Source organism: Propithecus coquereli, unplaced genomic scaffold (genome assembly GCF_000956105.1).
Source record: "Propithecus coquereli isolate 6110/MARCELLA unplaced genomic scaffold, Pcoq_1.0 Scaffold566, whole genome shotgun sequence".
In the NCBI taxonomy this organism is placed as follows: domain Eukaryota; kingdom Metazoa; phylum Chordata; class Mammalia; order Primates; family Indriidae; genus Propithecus; species Propithecus coquereli.
The window spans coordinates 458,556-477,630 of record NW_012151574.1 but is presented as its reverse complement, the minus strand read 5'-3'; the positions used below and the strand labels follow the sequence as shown (position 1 = coordinate 477,630).

The window sequence follows — 19,075 nt, the reverse complement described above, 5'->3', positions numbered from 1 at the left end:
TTTAGTAGAGACGGGGTCTCGCTCTTGCTCAGGCTGGTTTCGAACTCCTGAGCTCAAACAATCGGCCCGCCTCAGCCTCCCAGAGAGCTAGGATTACAGGCGTGAGCCACCTCGCCCGGCCTGTATTATAAGTTTTGATTGATATTTGGGACGTCGGACAGTAGGGACTGAGTTTCCTATTATTTATGACTGAAAATTGTCACATTTCTGTTAGGCCGTGAGTGTGGAGGATTGAGTCAGTCTTGTCAGGAGTTGAATTAGGTTTGGGTTTTGTTGTTTCCATGCTTACTACAGTGTCTGTGGCTCCTGTGGATTCTCTGCTCTCACACTAGCCACGCTGGGCCTTAGCAATCAATAAAAATTTTAGCTGAACTCTCTTTACCAATTTGGGTGGAGACCTTGTCTCCCTCCTGCTTCACAAGTGAGCCAGTGCCTGCATCCCACCTCTTTTTGGAGGTTCCCATCCTTTGGAATTCAGGTTAATTGGCTGCTCTGCAACCTTAGCTCTCTGATGGGTTTGACAAAAGTTATGATTTTGTAGATTGCCCAACATTTAAAAAAAATTGTTATTAGCGTGGTAATGATGCTCTTCCTAGATTTCTGCATCTTAGTTGGAAGCCAGAAGTCTTAAGCCATCTCCTCTTTCACTGCTCTTTTCAACTCCTTTGGCCATCCACTTCTGGCCTGCTGCTTGGGTCTTTCTCTTGGGTAACACCCTTCCAGCTTAGCAGCTCTAATTATTTTCAGCTTGGATGTTTCCCCCTCTCCACCCTTCTGTGGCAAATATCTGGTGAAAAGAAGGGAAGGAGGCTACTAATCTTTCTTCAGCTTGAGCTCAAAATAATCTGTGGAGTCCCATTCCCAGGGATGTTTGAAAATGGGGGAGATGACTTTGGGAGCTGAGCTCTCATCCACTGTACTCCTGATTTGGTCTCATTCTTCTGTGCTAGAAAATGGGATGAAGTATCTACTCTATCCATAAATGAGAAATAAGAATCTCACTGGCTAAAATATTTCTGGGAACATGAAAACTACAACAGGATAAAAGGGGGCAGGCTGGGAGTAGTGGTTATAAGCACGGTCTCTGGAGGCAGCCTGCCTGGGTTCAAACTCCAGCTCCATCACTTACTGGCTATAGGGCTGTTCCTTCACCTCTCTGTATCTCAGTTTCTGTATCTGTAAAATGGAAATAGCAAGAGAATGATTGGTACATAATAAGCTCTGTAGAAGTGGTAACAATCAGGGCTCACTTCCTTTAATTTCAGAAATTCATGGAAGAAAACAGTTCCCTCCTTTTCTCAGAACCTATTACAATCAAAACAGCTAATGTTCATTGAGCATATCAAAGTGCCCAAGTCCTATACTAAGCATTTCATATGAATTTCCTCATAAAAGGTAGGGATTAATTATTCTTACATAATAGGTAAGGAGATCAAGGATGAGAGAAGTGTTTACCCAGCTGGCTAGAGGCAACAGGAAGTTTACAACCCAAGAGGGTCTCACTACAATGCCTGTGCTCTTAACCATCACACTTGTTGCCTCCCACAAACTAGTTTCCAGGCTTGTGAACTAGTGGGAAAGCTGCTTGCTGTATTTATCTGACAGGGTTGTTTCGAGATCCCAAAGATATAATGTAAGAGCCAGTGCTTTAAGTATTTGTACACAGCGTTGGTTCCCTGGCAGGGAAACCTGAATGTGTCATGCCTTTTCACATCCTCATCCCTCTGCACGTGCCCTTCCCCGCTTCTCTGCTTGTTGAACTCATTTCTTCAAGACTCAGCTCAGATATCAGCGCCTGGATTTTATTCTAACAATGGAAGATTCGAGCAGGGGGTGCACATCAGACTTGGGTTCTGAAAAGACGTCTAACTGCTGTGTGGGGAATGGAGTGTAGCCGGGCCAGAGTGAGTACAGGAAAATCAAATAGAAGGCTACTACGGTAGGAGCCCAAGCGAGAGACCGTGGTGGAAACGGAGGGGAATGGTGGATGGAAAGATATTTAGGAAAGAGAATCGACAGGAAATGGAGGTGTATTTTAATGCGGGCAGCAAGGGAGAGGGAGGTGCCAAGGATGACTCCTAGTTCCTGGCTCGCTCACGGATATTTGTTGAATGATCTAGTGACCCCCACGACAGAAGCATTCTCAGACGGACCCCGCGCCCCTCGCGCCGGTCCCCGCGCTGCTTCCTGAGCTATGACCACCAGGGGATGGGTATGAAGGGAGGAGGAAGAGAATGGGCACGGAGTCTTGGTCCGGGAGCTGCTAGATTGGGCACTTCTAGCATTGTCCTGAGCGAGGAGGCGCTGCGAAGGGGGCAAGCGTTTCCCCTCTCGGCCTGCAGTTTCCTCCTCGCCCCTCCACCCTCGCCAGGCCGGACCTGCAGGGCCCCGCTCCGCACTGTTGAGGTGCTGGCTCCTTGCCAGCGTCTGGGGGCGAGGCGCAGCGGCCCACCCCTTGGGCCCTGACCCGCCCGGTCTCGGCGCCCACCCCGCCCAGTGCGCTGGTAAAGTGGGCGGCGGCTCTGCCTAGACCCGGAGCCAGGAATCAGGGGCAGCCGGGTGAGTCCCGGGCTCAGGGGGTCCTCCACCGCAGTGCACCTGCCCTGCTGGGCGGCTCCGGGTCAGTGCCCTGCCACGCTCCGGCGGGTTCCCGGCGTGCGCCTTCTCCAGCAGTATGCGCGCGTACGCGTGGCGAGTGTGGCCGAGGTGCCGGGAGTCCGGGTGCGGGTGCGGAGCCGCCGCGTGGGCGCTGCTAAGACCCTGAGCGCAGCAAGTGTGCGTGGGCGGAGAGCCGGCGCGGGTGCCCGCCGCGGGGCTGCGCAGGGCGGGGGCGCAGCAAGTGCATCTGAGCGTGCGGAGACCAGCGCACGGGCGTCGGCGGCGAGGGTGGTGTGCCGAGGAGTCGGGCCGCTCCGAGGGAGGAAGGATGCGTGCGGGGAACTTTTCGACCGCCCTGGAAGTACGACTAGTCGCGCTCCCAGGGGCTGCCTTTGGCCGCTGGGCGAGAGGCGGGCGAGTGTGCCCGCCGCCGCCCCTCCCCCACTTCCGCCTCCCGCCTCTTCCTCGTTCCCGGCTCCCAAGGCCCGTCGGTCCCGGGGGAGACCCGGAGGCGCAGCCCCACCCCGGCCGGCGCGGCTCGCTCCCACGCCCCCGCCGCCGCCTCGCCTTAGCGGACAGTCTGAGTCAGCGGGGGCGCCAGGCGCTGCAGGTAGGGGCTCTGGCGACGGTGGGCGCAGGTGCCGCGGGGGACAGCGGAGGGGACAGGAGCACGAGGGGAACGGCCTGGGGGAGCGCCCTTCTCCGCGCTCCTCCCTTCCCCCGCCGACGCGGCGTGTCCCTTTTTAGGGAATTCTTTCCCTCTCGCTTGCTCCAGTGCGGGTGGGGCTGAGACCGAGAGGGAGTTCTCCATTTCACCGGCTCTTGCCCGGGCCCCTCGCAGCCTCCTGCCCCCAGATCTCTTCGCCCCCCTCCCCAGCACCCCATAACCTTGTAAACAACTCCCTTCCTTGCTCCAGCTCGGCTCCGCGGCCCCCCGGAGGGCAGCCCCTTCAATCTCCGTAGACCGGTGGGACTAGGGGGAGGGGAAAAGAAAGGGGGCGTCCCGGAGCCCCTAGTCCGCGTCGGCTCCCCCCACCCTCTGTATCTCCCTTCCCCACCCCCCTGCTAGAGCAGACTGCCCCAAGGTCCCTGGGTATTTTTAGCGTTGTGACCTGGGCGGCAGCTCTGAGAGCCTTTCCCAGGAATCAGCGTCAGTGCCTCCCTCCTCCACGTCCAGCCCGCGGCCACACGGTCTCCCCACACTTCGTGGCCCTGCCTGGCCCACTCGGGTTTGGGTCCCGCTCAGCTGCCCCATCTGGGGCTGGCCAGGGTCTGGGATGCGCTGAGTCCGGATGAGGTGGGGAAGGCAGTGTGCAAAGGATGACGACCAGATCCTCAAGCTAGAAACTCCCCTGCCTCTGGCGATGGGCTCCGAGCAGAATGCCAGGAAGGAGATGGAGCGAATAGGAATGAAAGCAGAGGGCCTGGCGTGGCCCAGAGCTCTGGTGTTCTGGAAAGCTCTCAGCACTGGAGGTCAGGAGATCTGGTCTGAATTGGACCCAGGACCCGCCCTTCCAATTGTTCCTCACTGACTAATGGGGAGATAAGACAGTGAGATGTGAAACAAAGAGCTCAGAGAGTTCGGGGAAAAGATGGTCATCTCCTAAATAGCTCACCTTCCCAAGCAGCGTCTTGTGTTTGAGGTAGGTAGGATGATTATGCCATTTTCAGATGGGGGGACTAAGGCTAGAAAGATGATTTCCTTAGGGGCAGAGCCCAGTCTGGAAGTTAGGCCTGTGACTTCAGAGCAAGGGGTTGAAGGGGATGGGGGGGGGGTGTTTGCAGAGAGAGAAAGACAGGGAGGAGGGGTTGCTTTAGCTTTTGTCTGAGTTTTGAAGGATGAGGAGGAACCAGAGTTGCAGCACTAGAGGAAGAGGACCCTCCACTCCAAAATCTCTATCCTATCATCCTCCCTGGCCTTCTGAAGGGAGCTGGGTCCATTAAGTTGAGAAAGTACCTCCCTCATTTGGGCTGAACCAGCCCCATCCCTCCAACCGCTCTTAGAAGGGTACGACACTGAAAGTTGGCCATAGGCTGTGTTTCCTGAATACAGAGGACCTCTTTTGCAGTGCCTGGAACTGACATCCCCTTTGTGAAGCTAGGGCAAGCCCTGCCTCTGCATGAGACTTGAAGTTTGTGGGATGAACTTGGTTTCAGGGAAGGGGAAAGAGGTAGCCAAGGCCAGAGGTGTCCAGGCTGGAACCAGAGGTCCCACTGCTGGGATGCTGGCTGCAGTGGGGCTCCCTATGCCCAGACCCCCAGTACCTTCTCTCTCGACTTCACAGCTGTACTTGTCTTCCTTCTTTACCCTCCAGGAGCTGATATGGACCCAAATCCTCGGGCAGCCCTGGAGCGCCAGCAGCTCCGCCTTCGGGAGCGGCAGAAATTCTTCGAGGACATTTTGCAGCCAGAGACAGAGTTTGTCTTCCCTCTGTCCCACCTGCATCTCGAGTCACAGAGACGTAAGTCCTGAGGCGAGGGACTAGGGTAGGGTAGGAAGGATGTCTTGTGGATCTTGAATCTTGGGGACCCCCTCCCCTCTTATTTTCTTGGCCTTCTAAACTCCTCATTTGGGACCTGACAGGTAACTGTCACCATTCTGTTGGCTCCAGCCTGGGTCCTCCTGACTTGCCCCCTTCTTGATCTGTAGCCCCCATAGGTAGTATCTCGTCTATGGAAGTGAACGTGGACACGCTAGAGCAAGTAGAACTTATTGACCTTGGGGATCAGGATGGAGCAGACGTGTTCTTGCCTTGTGAAGATCCTCCACCAACTCCCCAGACGTCTGGTATGCCCCTCTGCTTTGGGGACTTGGGCATTAGTCAGCCACAGCCGGATGCTCGGGCTCTGAAATGAGGCTGCAAGGCTGGGCTGGGGAAGTATACACGTAGGGGCTGGAAGTGGGTGTTTCTACCAACAAAACAGCTGCCTGCTCTGATTTTAGGGAAGTTGACCCTGAGGGGAAACTGGGTTACAGATCCCCAATTCAAAGTTCTAGCAATGGTTAATCCTTAGCCTTTTAAATTTTACATTTGTGAAATTAATATATTTGCTTACTATAATTAAAGTAATACAAAAATATAATTTTTATATTTTAAATTTACAATTTAAGTAGTTTTATTCATCATAATGATATTAATACTTATTGATCACTTTACTACGTTCCTTATGTTGTGCTAAAGTACTTTACACATATTATCTCAATCCTTACAATGTCCTCTCAGGGCAAGCGATATTATCCCCATTTTATATAGAAGGAAATTAGGCTCAGAGAATTTATTTTTTTTTCTGTTTTTTTTTTTTTTGAGACAGAGTCTCACTCTGTTGTCTGGGCTAGAGTGCCGTGGAGTCAGCCTAGCTCACAGCAACCTCAAACTCCTGGGCTCAAGCGATCCTCCTGCTTCAGCCTCCTGGGTAGCTGGGACTATAGGCACGCACCACCGTGCCCAGCTAATTTTTTCTATTTTTAGTTGTTTGGCTAATTTCTTTCTATTTATAGTAGAGACGGGGTCTCACTCTTGCTCAGGTTGGTCTCGAACTCCCGAGCTCAGGCAATCCTCCCGCCTTGGCCTCCCAGAGTGCTAGGATTACAGGCGTGAGCCACCGCACACAGCCAGGCTCAGAGAATTTAAATCACATAGCCAGAAAATTGAAACGCTGGGATTCAAATCATGTCTGTCTGACTCCAACACCCGTATACTTAACTTGTAAGATATTCTCTTATTTAAAACTGCAACTCTTTATTGATAGCCTACTATGTCAGACATTTTCTAAGCATTCTTAGATTTTTGTCCTCAAAACCCTTTGGGAATGTAGGTACTCCCCCCCCTTTTTTTTTTTTTACAGAGGAGGAGCAGAGTCCTTGAAAGGGAAAATGACTTGCTCAAAGCTACAAAGCAGCAAGAAGTGATGTAGGTAGAACTTGAACTCTTGCATCGATTGACCTGACACAGACACAGTGTAGTGCCATGGAAGGAGCTGGGAGTCAGGAGGTGGAGGTCTTAATCCTGGCTCTTTGCTGGGCTGGCAAAACGCCTTTGAACAAGTCCCTGCCCCTCTCTGGGCTTCAGTTTCTCCTGGCTGGGTAATCTCTAAGAGTCCTCTGAAGTGCTCTTTTGGCCCTGATCAGCTCTTTTCTCTGGGCAGGGGTGGACGACCATCCAGAGGAGCTGAGCCTGCCAGTGCCCATGTCAGACAGGACCACATCCAGGACCTCTTCCTCATCTTCTGACTCCTCTACCAACCTGCACAGCCCAAATCCGAGTGATGGTGGAGCAGACACGCCCTTGGCACAGTCGGATGAGGAGGAGGATGGGGGTGATGCAGAGGCAGAGCCTGGGGCTTGCAGCTAGCAGTGGGCCCCTCCCTACAGACTGACCAAGCGGGCTAATCTCCACATGAGGCTGAAGGAGAAGAATTTTCTTCTTCAGGAGCAGACCAGACTCTTTACTTACAGTAGGCACCAGAGGGGAGGGAAGGATGGCCGGATTGTGTCTCTCTCTGAGAATTAACCCTTTCCTGCTTTACTGCTAACCTTTTCCTGCTGCAACCCTTGCGCTAGTTTTTGGCTTACTCCTGAGGTAGGGCTTGCAAGTAAGGCGATGGGAGATGAGGTAGGACAAGATGCCACTGCTTTTCTTAGCACTCCTCCCTCCCCTGAACTATCCTGTAGTCTTCTAATAGAGTCTCCTAAACCAGTGTCTCTAGGTGGACGTGAACTCCTTCACACGTCGAGTGAGGTGGTACTCCAGCCATCCTGCCTCCTTTACAACCTTTTTGGAACAGAGCACGGAATAAATAATAAACAAATAATAATATACCAACCATTCCATTTCATTTTTCACATCGCAGAGCCTTTAGCTCTCTAACCAACACCATGTCCTCATCACTCATTCATTCACTCCATTATTGCAGAAATATTTCCTGAACATCTGTGCTAGGCATTTGGAATGCAGTTTTAAACAAGACAGGCTGATACAGACTCCTGCCTTCGTGGAGTCTACTGTCTTGGAGGAGAAAATCAAGTAAATACCACCATTCACAGTGTAAGTAGTGTGAGGAGGAACTAACTACTTCTGTATTGGAAAATAGGGGCATCTTAACCCAGCTTGTTTGGTCATTGGAAAGCTGATTTTCAAGCTGAAGGATGATTAGGAGTTAGCCCGGCGGGGAGCCATAATCCAGACAGAAGGAGCAGCTTGTGGAGACCTTAAATGGAGAGAATGTAGTCTCGAGGAACTGAAAAACACTGTTTGGTTGAATTGTTGGATTTGAGGAGGAGATGCAGGGGTAAGACTGACAAAGCTCAGGTTGTGAAAATGCTTTGAAGCCTGGATCAGATTTCAGTTTGACTGCTAGTAAAAGATCATGACTTAAGATGTAAATTTATTTCCTCATATAAAAGAAACCCAAAGTACAGGCTATATGCAAGCTCCATAGTTACTGAGCACCGGGCTCCTTTGTGGCTCGTTTTGCACATGGCTTGTGTTCTTTTTGATACTTCATGTCTATGGTGGTTGTCAGATCCTCAGCCATCATGACCTTGAAACTGGCAGAAAGCAAGTGGGGGATGGGCAAAGAGGGCACAGCCAGATGTCCCCACTTTCAGAAGCATTTTTGGAAGTTCTAATTAATAGCATCCACTTTCATCTCATTGGCCAGAACTTGGTAGCATTGGAAATGTTTCATTTGTAGACCTTTTATAGACATAGGGAGACAGCATTATTTAGAAGAAAGGAAATTCTGGCCTTTGGAAAGACCAGAACCTTTTCAAGTCACTGAATTATCAATGCATCTGATTTCTGAATACCTGTCAGACCTCTCAGAAGCACCCTCGCGACTGGGGCGACTGGGATAGTCATTTAGAAGGGCACATTGCTGTCTTGTTAGATTCAAGGTTTTGTAATATTAAGGAACAAGAGAACAGTAGTCATTGGGTAGGTAATTACCAGTTTACGTGTTAGAGGCCACGTTAAAGAGTTTGAATTTATTGGGAGTAATGAAGGATTACAAGTGGTTGGATTTGCTTGTTAAAAAGCTAATTATGGCTGCTGTGTAGAGAATATGCTGGAAGAGGATCAGCTCAAGACAGATAAATAACACAGTAATCCATGCAAGAGATAATGGTGGCCTACAAGACAGTAGTGGTGATTGGCTTAATTGAGTCAAGGCAGAGTATAAACTGATAAATGACATTATTCATTGAATAAATGTTAAATGTAGGTATTTAACATGTGCAAGACTCTGAGCATGGCCTTGTAGATGTAGTAGCAGCAAAGAACAGTCCCTCTTCTCATGGAATGTACAGTCTAGTGGGAGCCCAGATGTAAAATTGCAATTATGACTAGTGCCAAGAAGGAATTAGTCTATTTGGAGGGGTCACGGGGGTGTTTCCCTGGAGGAAGTGGCATCTGAGCTAAGATCCTAGTGACGAGTGGGAGTAAACTAGGGGAAGAATGACTGGAAGGGCTTCTCGTGGAGTCCTGATTGAAGGGACCAGAGCAATTCATGGAAAACAGAGGTTGATTGCAGCCATCTAGATAAGAAATAATGGATGAGGGTGGAGGTAGAGGGATGGAGAACCGTGGAAGGAATGAAGAGGGATTTAGGAGGCAAGTTCCAAAAGATTTAATGGGTGAGTGTTAGAGGAAGGAATCGAGGGTGCTGCCCCGTTGCTTCTGCCTCTTGCAGCAGGGTGATTTGGAGGGCTCTTCACCCAGATGGGGAGTTTTCGAGAGAACCAGGTTTGGGAAGGAAGACATAAATTTGGTTTTGGTTTATTTATTTATTTATTTTTCTTACAGAGACACTGTTCTTGTACGTACATGTTGAGTCTGAAGTGCCTTTGAGACATCCAAGAGGACATGTTGAGTAGGCACTTGGACCTATGAGTGTGGAATTTAGATGAGAGGATTGGACTGGAAAAAGAAATGAATTATCAATGTATAGATTATAGGTGGTAAGTGAAGCCGTGGATGTAAATGAGCTTGCCACGGGAGAGAATGTTGAATGAAAGGAACATCTACTCATTTCTCACATTTAAAAAAAAAATCATTCTACCTCCCTTCACACATCATATACCACCCATGGGATCAGTGACCTTAAGCCTAAGTCCTAAACTGTTCCTAAGTGCTTTTCCTAAGGCTAGTGAGAAACTTTGGGAGCTCCAGGGAAGTAGGAGTATCCATTAGTCTTTCCCTGTCTCCAGGAAGCTTGTGGAGTGAATACCTTTTGTCCAAAAGCCCTGCGTCCAAGTTGAAGTCATCCACTAAGCTGGGCCAGGGCCCAATCTTATGTTAACCTTTGGGGGTTTTCTGGGTTGCTTATGACTTTGCTGCACACAGAAGACATGATCTCTGTCCTCTTGTGCCTTCTCCCATTCCTTTAGAGTAGCAAGGCTCCACCTCCTGTCTGACCATGGCTGAGTCTCCTCTTAGGCAGTGGCCCACGACCCCAACAGCTTTGCTATGCAGCGCTTCTGAACTCCCGAAATCTCCCCACTTCCTTCCAGAGTGAATGATGGGAAACTAGACTGGCTTGGTGTCAACATGTCAATAAATCTCTTAGTACCCCAGGCACACAATGCTAAGATTGTGGGGAGCCTGCCTGGGGAGAGGGATTTACAGCCTTCTCAAGAAGTAGAATTGTTTGTGAGCCTATGGGAAGCCTTCAGTTTGGCTGCTATGAGCCCCAGCCCTGCCTGGAAAAGTCTAGGATCAGCTGAGACCCCGGGACCACTTCCTGGTTGGGACAATGACCTTTTCTCCTGCCAAACCACAGGGGCTTGGCTGGCCTTCAGAGCCACCATCTCCAGCTGACAATTTTTTGGTGTTTTTTGTTTGTAAAAAGCTTTTTACTATGAGGGTTTCAAACATAAAACAAATATAGAAAGAAAAATATCCCTTGTGCCCATCATACAGCTTCAAAAATTATCAAACAATTCCAATATTGTATCATCTATCTACCACATACCTTTTTTTCATGGAAAGATATGATAATTATTGAGAAAAAAAGTAGATTACAAAACAGTATATCCAGTATGGTCACTTTGTATAAAAGATAATCTGAGTATCTTCAGGATTCACCATTTGATTACAGTGTCACATTAAAATTAAACCATGGTTTATGCCGGCCCAGAGTCTAGCTGTCTGTTTTTTGAGGCCACACAATCCCCTTGGAGATGAGAGGATGATTTGGAGCCAAGTCTGAGTCAAGGAGCCCAGCTTTCCGTCTACAGGCCACAGTGTGGCTTCTGGCTATTGCACGGACTTGTCATAGGGTGGACATCCTGACGACTCTGGCGAGGAGGGGAGAAGATAAATCCATCCTGGTAGAACCGTATGCTGTGGAAGAAATAGGAAGGACCACAGCTCAGGAGAAGAGTTCCTGGAAGGCTCACACTGTAGCATCCCCAGGAATGTACAGAACTTGACACTGAACAGCCTGGCAGCATGGGGACAATATAGAACTGTGCTATGATGTTTGTTTGTTCATACATTCAAACACTACTGAGCACCTACTTACGCGCTAGCCACCTTGCTTAGGCAACAGAAATACTAAGGTGACCAAGAGCTCTTCCAGGAGCGGACATAGCCACAGGTAATGGAAGTATAATGTGATGAGAGCTGGAGTAGAAGTACACAAAGGACTGTAGCTTCCTAAAGAGGGAGAAAGGAAGTCTTCACTGAAGGTGGCTGGGTCTTAACTGATGGACAAGCAATTGAAAAGCAAAGCATAGAAGTACAAAATCATAATCATAATGATGGAAGCTCTACCTTTTAAAAAATTATTTTGAGGTCAATAGTGTACTGTGATCTTAGGAAATTATCTCAGTTCCTGTACTTCAGTTTCCTCCTCTGTAAACTGGACATAATAGTACAACATGATGGGGTTGTTTGAGTAAATGTTATTATTTAGCACTTACTACATTCCAGATCCTACATGTACATAATTTCTAGTCTTAACAACAACCCTGAAAATAGGTTTCTCCATTTTACAGATGAGGAAAAGTGGCACTTGGATTGCTCAAGTTCATATGGCTTAAATGCTGGCACAGGGATTTGAACCCATGTCCTTCTGACTTCTAAGCTCATGGCCTTCCTACTATTCCATGTCTAATGAGGCAGGAACACTGTATTTAGGTAGAGTGAGAAAAATGAAATAAAGACATCTTTTTGACATTTCCCTTCTGGTTGGTTGGAGTATTATCTCGGCAGACCTGCCTGACACCAAATTTGGCTCTTCATAGAAGTATGGTTATTTTACCAAGAGACTGTTCATGAAATCCTTCGTGAATGTGTTGCCCATAGGGCAGGTGGAAAAACCAGAGCATAAATTTAACATTGGAACTCCTACAACTTAATCATAAAAGGGCAAACAAGCCAGTTAAAAAGGGGGGGGCACAAAAGATTTTAACAGACTTTTCACAAAAAATGTATGAATGGCCAATGAGCACATGAACAGATGCTTAATATTGTTAGTTACCAGGGAAAAGCAAATTAAAACCATGAGACACCACTACATACACACCCAAGCGTTAAAACTAAAAAGTCCAAAAAAATTAAAAACACCGAATGTTGACCAGGATATGGAGCAACGGAATTCTCACACATTGTTGGTGGAAGCACAAAATGATACATTTTGGAGAAATGTGTGACAGTTTCTTACAAAATTAAACATACACCTATTCTTTGACCCAGCAGTTCTACTCCTAAATATTTGCCCAAGGGATACAGTAAGTATGTCTTAAAAGTAATTTGTGCAGACAGCAGCCTTGTTCATAATAACCAAACACTTTAAAGATCAACAGGAGAATGGATAAACTAGGGTATATTCATACAACACTACACAGTAATAAAAAGAAAAAATTGCCAATACATGCAAGAATGTGGATGATTCTCAAAAACATTCTTCCTGTGAAGAAGCTTTACACAAAAAATATGCATGTAATGATTTCATTTATATTTATTTCTAAAAACAGATTAATCTATTGCGAAAGAAAGAAGAGTGGCTGCCTCTGGAAGGTGGTGTGGGAGCAGGGATTGACTGGGCAGAGTTATTAGCCAACTTTCTGGGGCTTTAGGAATGTTATGTATTGGTATTGTGAGAGGAGTTTGGGTCACATGGGTTGTGTGCATTTGTCAAGACATAGCGAATGTGCATTTCAGATTTGTGCATTTCACTGTATGTGAATTTTACATAAAAGGTAAACAAACATCGAACTCTAACGATATACATGCTGAACTATTTAGAAGTGTACAAACTACATCTGCAATTTACTTTGAAGTGCATCAACACATAAGATGGATTGATGGTTGTATAGGCAGTATGTGATAAAGCTCAAGTATAGTAAAATGTTAATGGTAGAATCTAGGTGACTGGGAAACAGGTGATCATTTTTTCAATTTTAATGTATGTTTGAAAATTTTCATGATAAATGGGCCAGTTGTTTGAAGGTTTTGCAGGAAAGCCCTGCCACTAAGAGGAACTGGATAGGCTAAGGACCAAGCATATGGAGACACCAGAAGCTAAGGGAGGCATGAGCCCCGCTGTGTGACTTCGCAAAAGTAACTGACCTCAGTCTCTGTTTCCTCAACTATCAAATGGGTAAATGGCAGTGGCCGCGCTCCGTATTATTAAGCACTTTCTGGTGGGTGGAATCGCCTTGAACTGGGTGAGTCCTCAAGGCAGCCCCTCGACCTGCCACACGCCCACTCCCTTTGGTGTCCTCTCAGTGCCCACTTAGACCCACCAGCCCTGTGGAATATACACGGCCAGAGCAGACAGTGGCTCTGATAACCGCACCCCGGTTTCCGGGACGTTATCGGAAGTCATTTCTCATACGCCCTTCCTATTGGATGCCGGCCTCTCATGGGGGCGGGCGCCGCTGGGGGCGCGGAAGCAGCCGCAGGCATGGCGGCGGCCATGCCGCTCGCTCTGGTGGTGCTGCTGCTCCTGGGCCCTGGCGGCCCGGCCCTTGCAGAACCCCCACGCGACAGCCTGCGAGAAGAGCTTGTCATCACCCCGCTGCCTTCGGGGGACGTAGCCGCTACATTCCAGTTCCGCACACGCTGGGATTCGGAGCTGCAGCGCAAAGGAGGTCAGAGGGGGAGATCTCACGGGAGAAAGATTTCTGTGGCACCTGCTGAGGGTAGGGTGGAGGCAAGCCTTGGGGCGGGGCCTGATCCCCGGGTGGAGTTCTGGACCCTGGGAATGGGTCCCAGTGAGGTGTGGATCATCACTCACCTGCTCCCTCTTCTCCAGTGTCTCATTACAGGCTCTTCCCCAAAGCTCTGGGCCAATTGATCTCCAAGTATTCTCTACGGGAGCTGCACCTGTCATTCACACAAGGCTTTTGGAGGACCCGTTACTGGGGGCCTCCCTTCCTGCAGGCCCCATCAGGTGCAGAGCTCTGGGTCTGGTTCCAAAACACTGTCACTGAGTGAGTGCCCATCTTGGGTCTTGTTCCAACTATGGAGGGAGTGTGGCAGGGGAAGGTGTAGTCAACTTGCCACTGCCCTTGTGGGCAGCAGTTTCAGTAGGCAGCGATTCCACAGGGGGTAGAGCATTGTAAGAAAAATGATATTACCACTGAGTGGCATTCAGTTCTAGTGCTTATTAAGTTTTATGCTTCCTGTTATTAATATAGAGAGCAAATCTATTTGATATTTCTCTGAGACATGAACATCTAATTTAATTTGATATTTTTTGTGAAGTCCTAGAATAGTTGTTTTTCCCTCTTTCAGTGAGCTTTTTTTGGTTATAAGACTTCCCACCGTAGAACCAGGATTTAGGTTCACATCCAGGGTATTCATGGGGCAGTGTGTGTTGCTTTGCCCAGCTGAGCAACTCAGGGAAGATCAGTGAGCTCATCCCAGCTCCAGGGTATGGGGCACTTTCCATAGTGTTGTGAGAAGTACATAAATGACTCAGACTAGTCCTTGTCCTTAAGTTGCCTAGTTAGGGGGAAAAGGTGCTTAGGACAAGATGCTGCCGCCACCTAGCAATCTCCCAGGACAGACCTAATGAGTGGCTTGGATGGTCAGAACCACAGCAGCACAGAGGAGGCTGTGCACAAGGAGGGCAGGAAAGGCTTCCCAGAAGAGCAGGCAGGGACTGGAGCTGGACCTTGAAGGTGGGAAGAGAGGAATGAGCAGAGCTTTGCCAGGCAGGAAGAATCACCTGAGCCAAGAAGACTCATGGGGACGCAGGGATGTCTGGAGGAGAGTGAGGAAGAAGGGGCTGCATAGGTGAGACCCAGGAAATGGGGTGAATGGGAGCAGTGATGTTCCAGCCATCAGCTGCCCTGTCTAAGGTTAAGAATACAGCCTCCTGGGTTTGGCGGTCAGCTGTGGGCTTTGAGGGAGGAAACGGAGGCGGTCTCAGGACAGTGAGTGGTTTTTGTCTCCATCCAGTGTGGATAAATCTTGGAAGGAGCTCAGTAATGTCCTCTCAGGGATCTTCTGTGCCTCTCTCAACTTCATCGATTCCACCAACACGGTCACTCCCACTGCCTCCTTCAAACCCCTGGGGCTGGCCAATGGTGAGATAGCCCCTTGTCTCCTTTTCCCCTCAGTTTCCTTCCTCCTCGGCCTGGGCTAGATCCTAAATCCCCTGGGTGTGCAGGCCTCAAAAAAAGGCTTCCCAAGACTGTGCTTTCTCTGCATTGCCTTCTCCCACGGGGAGGAGGGAGCCCCACCCCCACCTTGGAGTGTCTGGGCAGTGGTGCTAGGGAGTGGTGCAGGTTGTCCCCTGTCTCTGGAGTGTGTGTCCTGAAGGGTGGGGCCCCAAGGCCCACCACAGGCAGACCTCTGTCTCCCTCAGACACTGATCACTACTTCCTGCGCTATGCTGTGCTGCCGAGGGAGGTTGTCTGCACCGAGAACCTCACCCCGTGGAAGAAGCTCTTGCCCTGTAGTTCCAAGGTGAGGCCACGCAGCCTGGCAGCCAGGATGCATTTACAGAGACCCCGTGCCCCATGCCAGGTGCTTTACGCAGGGTGCCGACCTGTCATCTCTCCCCACCTCCTCCAGGCAGGCCTCTCTGTGCTGCTGAAGGCGGATCGCTTGTTCCACACCAGCTACCATTCACAGGCAGTGCATATCCGCCCTGTTTGCAGAGTAAGTCACAGGGAGTAGAGGTAGGTGCAATCTGGCGGCTCAGAGAGAAGGTGCAGGTAAAGCTCGTAGCCCAGTGTCTGGCTCGGGCTGAGTGAGTAGTAAGTGGTAGATGATGATGATTCAAGGCATTGGCCAAACACCAAGGAATCTGAGTGGCTGCCTGGCCAGTACTCAGTAAATCTTTGTCATGGAGCAGAGGGGTTAAGAACAATAGCTGTGCGGGTGCAACTGCTAGCTCAGTCAGTTGCTAGCTGGCATGACCTTGAGTGAATCATTTTATTTCTCTGAGCCTGGTTTCCTCATCTGTCACATGAGAATAATAATAGAGAGTCAGCTCCTAAGGCTGTCGTGATGATTTATCAAACTGATGTACAAAAAGTGGTTGACACGGAGCATGGCACGGGGTCAAGTGCTCAGTAGTAAGTGGTAACAAATCGATGGGTGTGAAGATTGATAGGTGAGGATTGCATCCAGGTGGGAGTCCTTGAGGCTGTGTGGTTGGTGAGAGTGATGCTCCTCACTGCTGCCTTCTGGCCTTTGTGGTAGAACACACGCTGTACCAGCATCTCCTGGGAGCTGAGGCAGACCCTTTCGGTTGTATTCGATGCCTTCATCACGGGGCAGGGCAAGAAAGGTAAGCTGCCTTGGCAACCCATCTCCACTCACCTGCCCCACCCCTCCCTGTCTGTGTGGATCAGGCCTAGCCCCAGCCCCTGCTCTCTGCTCCTCAGACTGGTCCCTCTTCCGAATGTTCTCCCGGACCCTCACAGAGCCCTGCCCTCTGGCGTCAGAGAGCCGAGTCTATGTGGACATCACCAACTACAGCCAGGTACCAAGGTCTCCAGCCACACATGCACCCCCCTCTTCCCCAAGGCCGGCCTGCCCCTCTGCTTGCTTCTCAGCCCTGCCCTGTGTCCCCAGGACAATGAGACATTGGAGGTGAACCCACCCCCCACCACTACATACCAGGATGTCATCCTGGGCACTCGGAGGACCTATGCCGTCTATGACTTGCTTGACAGGGCCATGATCAACAACTCCCGCAACCTCAACCTCCAGCTCAAGTGGAAGAAACCGCCAGAGAATGGTGGGTGTGATGAGTGGGTTGGTGGGCAGGCTGCCAGGGTCACAACGGGCTGCTGAGATTTCTCCTCTTGGGAGAAGACTCACGATCCTACATCTTTGCTGTACGATCATAGGGTTGTGTTGCGAGCCAGATCTCTGGAGTCATGTGCTCCTGGTTCTGACTCCACCTCTTCTAAGCTCTGTGACCTTGGGCAGGTTCCTAACCCCTCTGAGCCTAGTGTCTACATCTGAAAAACAGGGACAGTAATATCTCTGGATGAGGTAATTGATGCAAGAAATGGAATTTGTTCATGCATTTACTTCATCCATCAAATATTTTTGAATTGGTACTATGTGCTAGGCGTAGAGTGGTGAATAAGACAGAGGACGCTGCATTCAAGAACTGTAGTGTCTGCTAGTTGAGGCAGGTATCAATTAATTAATTACGATTATGTTCAATGTTACCAAGGGAAAGGGCAGAATGTCCTAAGAGCTCCTGGTTTGAGTTGGGAGAGGGCATAGTGTTGGGCACATAAGCACTTAGTAAATAATAGTAATCCTACTATCATTGTCATTTGTGGGCTGGCAAAGACAGGGACGATTCCAGAGCCCAGGTTGCCCAGTCCTGATGAATGGCAGGACTTTTCCTCTCTACTCAAGGGCTTGGGACGCTGAACATGGGCCAGGGAGTTGGCTTTTAAACCCTTTCCTTTAGCAGCAGCTAACTGCTGACTTTTCTTTACATAGAGGCCCCTCTGGTGCCCTTCCTGCACGCCCAGCGCTACGTGAGCGGCTACGGGCTGCAGAAGGGGGAGCTGAGCACGCTGCTGTACAACACCCACCCCTACCGGGCCTTCCCCGTGCTGCTACTGGACTCCGTGCCCTGGTATCTGCGGCTGTATGTGCACACCCTCACCATCACCTCCAAGGGCAAGGAGAACAAACCAAGTGAGGAGCTGAGTCCCCAGCCAGGCCCCCCAGCCCACCTGGCTCATTCTCTCTCCAGGTCCCCCAAACTCTCATTTTTCAGGATAATGCCTGAGTACCTCTGAAAAACACACAGGCATAAAGAGTTAGGAATAGTTTGGAAAATGGAATGGGAAGACTCACTATGCCAGATTCAGAAGTAATTTATAAAGCAAAGATCATTAAACACAAAATACTGGTGATTCTTAATAGGCCTGTACGAAGGCAGTAGCTTTCTGATCTTTTTCGCTTACTTTCTCCTTTCTGGAGCCTCAGGCACATGCTCGTGTTTTGTGATGACTCATAGTCTCTCTAAGGTAGAGAAAGGGTTGGTAATTTTGGGTTTTGGAAGCTAAGCTAGGCTTAGCAGAGCTGGGGTAGACAGTTTTTGCTTCCTTGGGAGGGGTAAAGACATACAGTTTTTAAAATTTATTTTTATTTTCCATTATTTTTCTAAGGGGAAATTAATATTTACTGAGTACTTTCTATTAGCATAACACAAAAGCACTTGGTTTTCTTTGGTGTAGGGGGAGACAAGTAATAAAGAAAAAGATATTAGCAAGGTATTATGTCACATTCCAAACAGCCAGGCTTAAAATTCTTCTGTGCATACCTCGGTTGTTTCCCATATTTTCAAGCCTATGGTTAATCGTTGTACTTATTTTCAACACCATTATTTGTACCACTTTCAAAATCTCTATTTCAAACATCTTACCTGTGTATTCTGTAGGTTTTTCTGTTTGGTTTTGTTTTTTTACCTTTTTCTTTGGAAAATTTCAGACACTAACCGAAATAAAATAGTGTATTAAACTCCCATATACATACCCATCCTGCAGCTTCCAGTCTCCAACTTCCTCATCTCTCCCCTCTTTTTTGCTTTGTCTTTTTTCTTTACTGGCTTATTTTTCTGCTGGAGTATCTTAAAGCAAATCTTAGACATTACATCAGTTTACCTTTAAATGTAGTATATATGTCTAACAGAAAAAAAACTTTAAAAAAATATAACCATATCATTATCCTACATGGTCTTAAAAATGATTTTTTATTATTGGTTTGTTTGAATTGAGATCTAAACAAGGTCCTCAGCCAGGCATGGTGGCTCACGCCTGTAATCCTAACACTCTGGGAGGCCGAGGTGGGAGGATCTCTTGAGATCAGGAGTTTGAGACCAGCCTGCGCAAGAGCGAGACCCCAGTCTCTACTAAAAAAAATAGAAAAATAATTAGCCAGTCAACAAAAAATTAGCTGGGTGTGGTGGCTCGCACCTGTAGTCCCAGCTACTGGGGAGGCTGAGGCAGGAGGATCACTTGAGCCCAGGAGTTTGAGGT

The 19,075-nt window shown here is 48.8% G+C and overlaps 2 protein-coding genes across 4 annotated transcripts in view; both read left to right on the top strand.

The window, feature by feature from the left end:
* Window positions 1-2,692: 2,692 nt before the first annotated feature.
* Window positions 2,693-7,421, top strand: DBNDD2 (dysbindin (dystrobrevin binding protein 1) domain containing 2). Of its 2 annotated transcripts, none has more exons than XM_012657927.1 (4): window positions 2,693-3,085; window positions 4,786-5,060; window positions 5,249-5,386; window positions 6,745-7,421. In XM_012657927.1, exons 2-4 carry the CDS (start codon window positions 4,922-4,924, stop codon window positions 6,948-6,950), a joined length of 483 nt encoding a protein of 160 aa, XP_012513381.1. In that variant the 5' UTR covers window positions 2,693-3,085; window positions 4,786-4,921; the 3' UTR covers window positions 6,951-7,421. The 2 variants fall into 2 exon arrangements, with proteins under 2 accessions (XP_012513381.1, XP_012513380.1); XM_012657926.1 differs by having other exon boundaries at window positions 3,069-3,208; window positions 4,914-5,060.
* Window positions 7,422-13,427: 6,006 nt separating this feature from the next.
* Window positions 13,428-19,075, top strand: part of PIGT (phosphatidylinositol glycan anchor biosynthesis, class T) — a 13,588-nt gene continuing 7,940 nt past the window's right edge. Inside the window, exons 1-9 of one of the 2 annotated variants that reach the window (XM_012657924.1) lie at window positions 13,428-13,696; window positions 13,861-14,038; window positions 15,012-15,139; window positions 15,421-15,521; window positions 15,630-15,716; window positions 16,263-16,350; window positions 16,448-16,545; window positions 16,638-16,803; window positions 17,529-17,729. In XM_012657924.1, the coding sequence (XP_012513378.1) occupies window positions 13,468-13,696; window positions 13,861-14,038; window positions 15,012-15,139; window positions 15,421-15,521; window positions 15,630-15,716; window positions 16,263-16,350; window positions 16,448-16,545; window positions 16,638-16,803; window positions 17,529-17,729 (1,276 nt within the window). In that variant the 5' untranslated portion in view covers window positions 13,428-13,467. The other variant, XM_012657925.1, reaches the window with a different exon arrangement.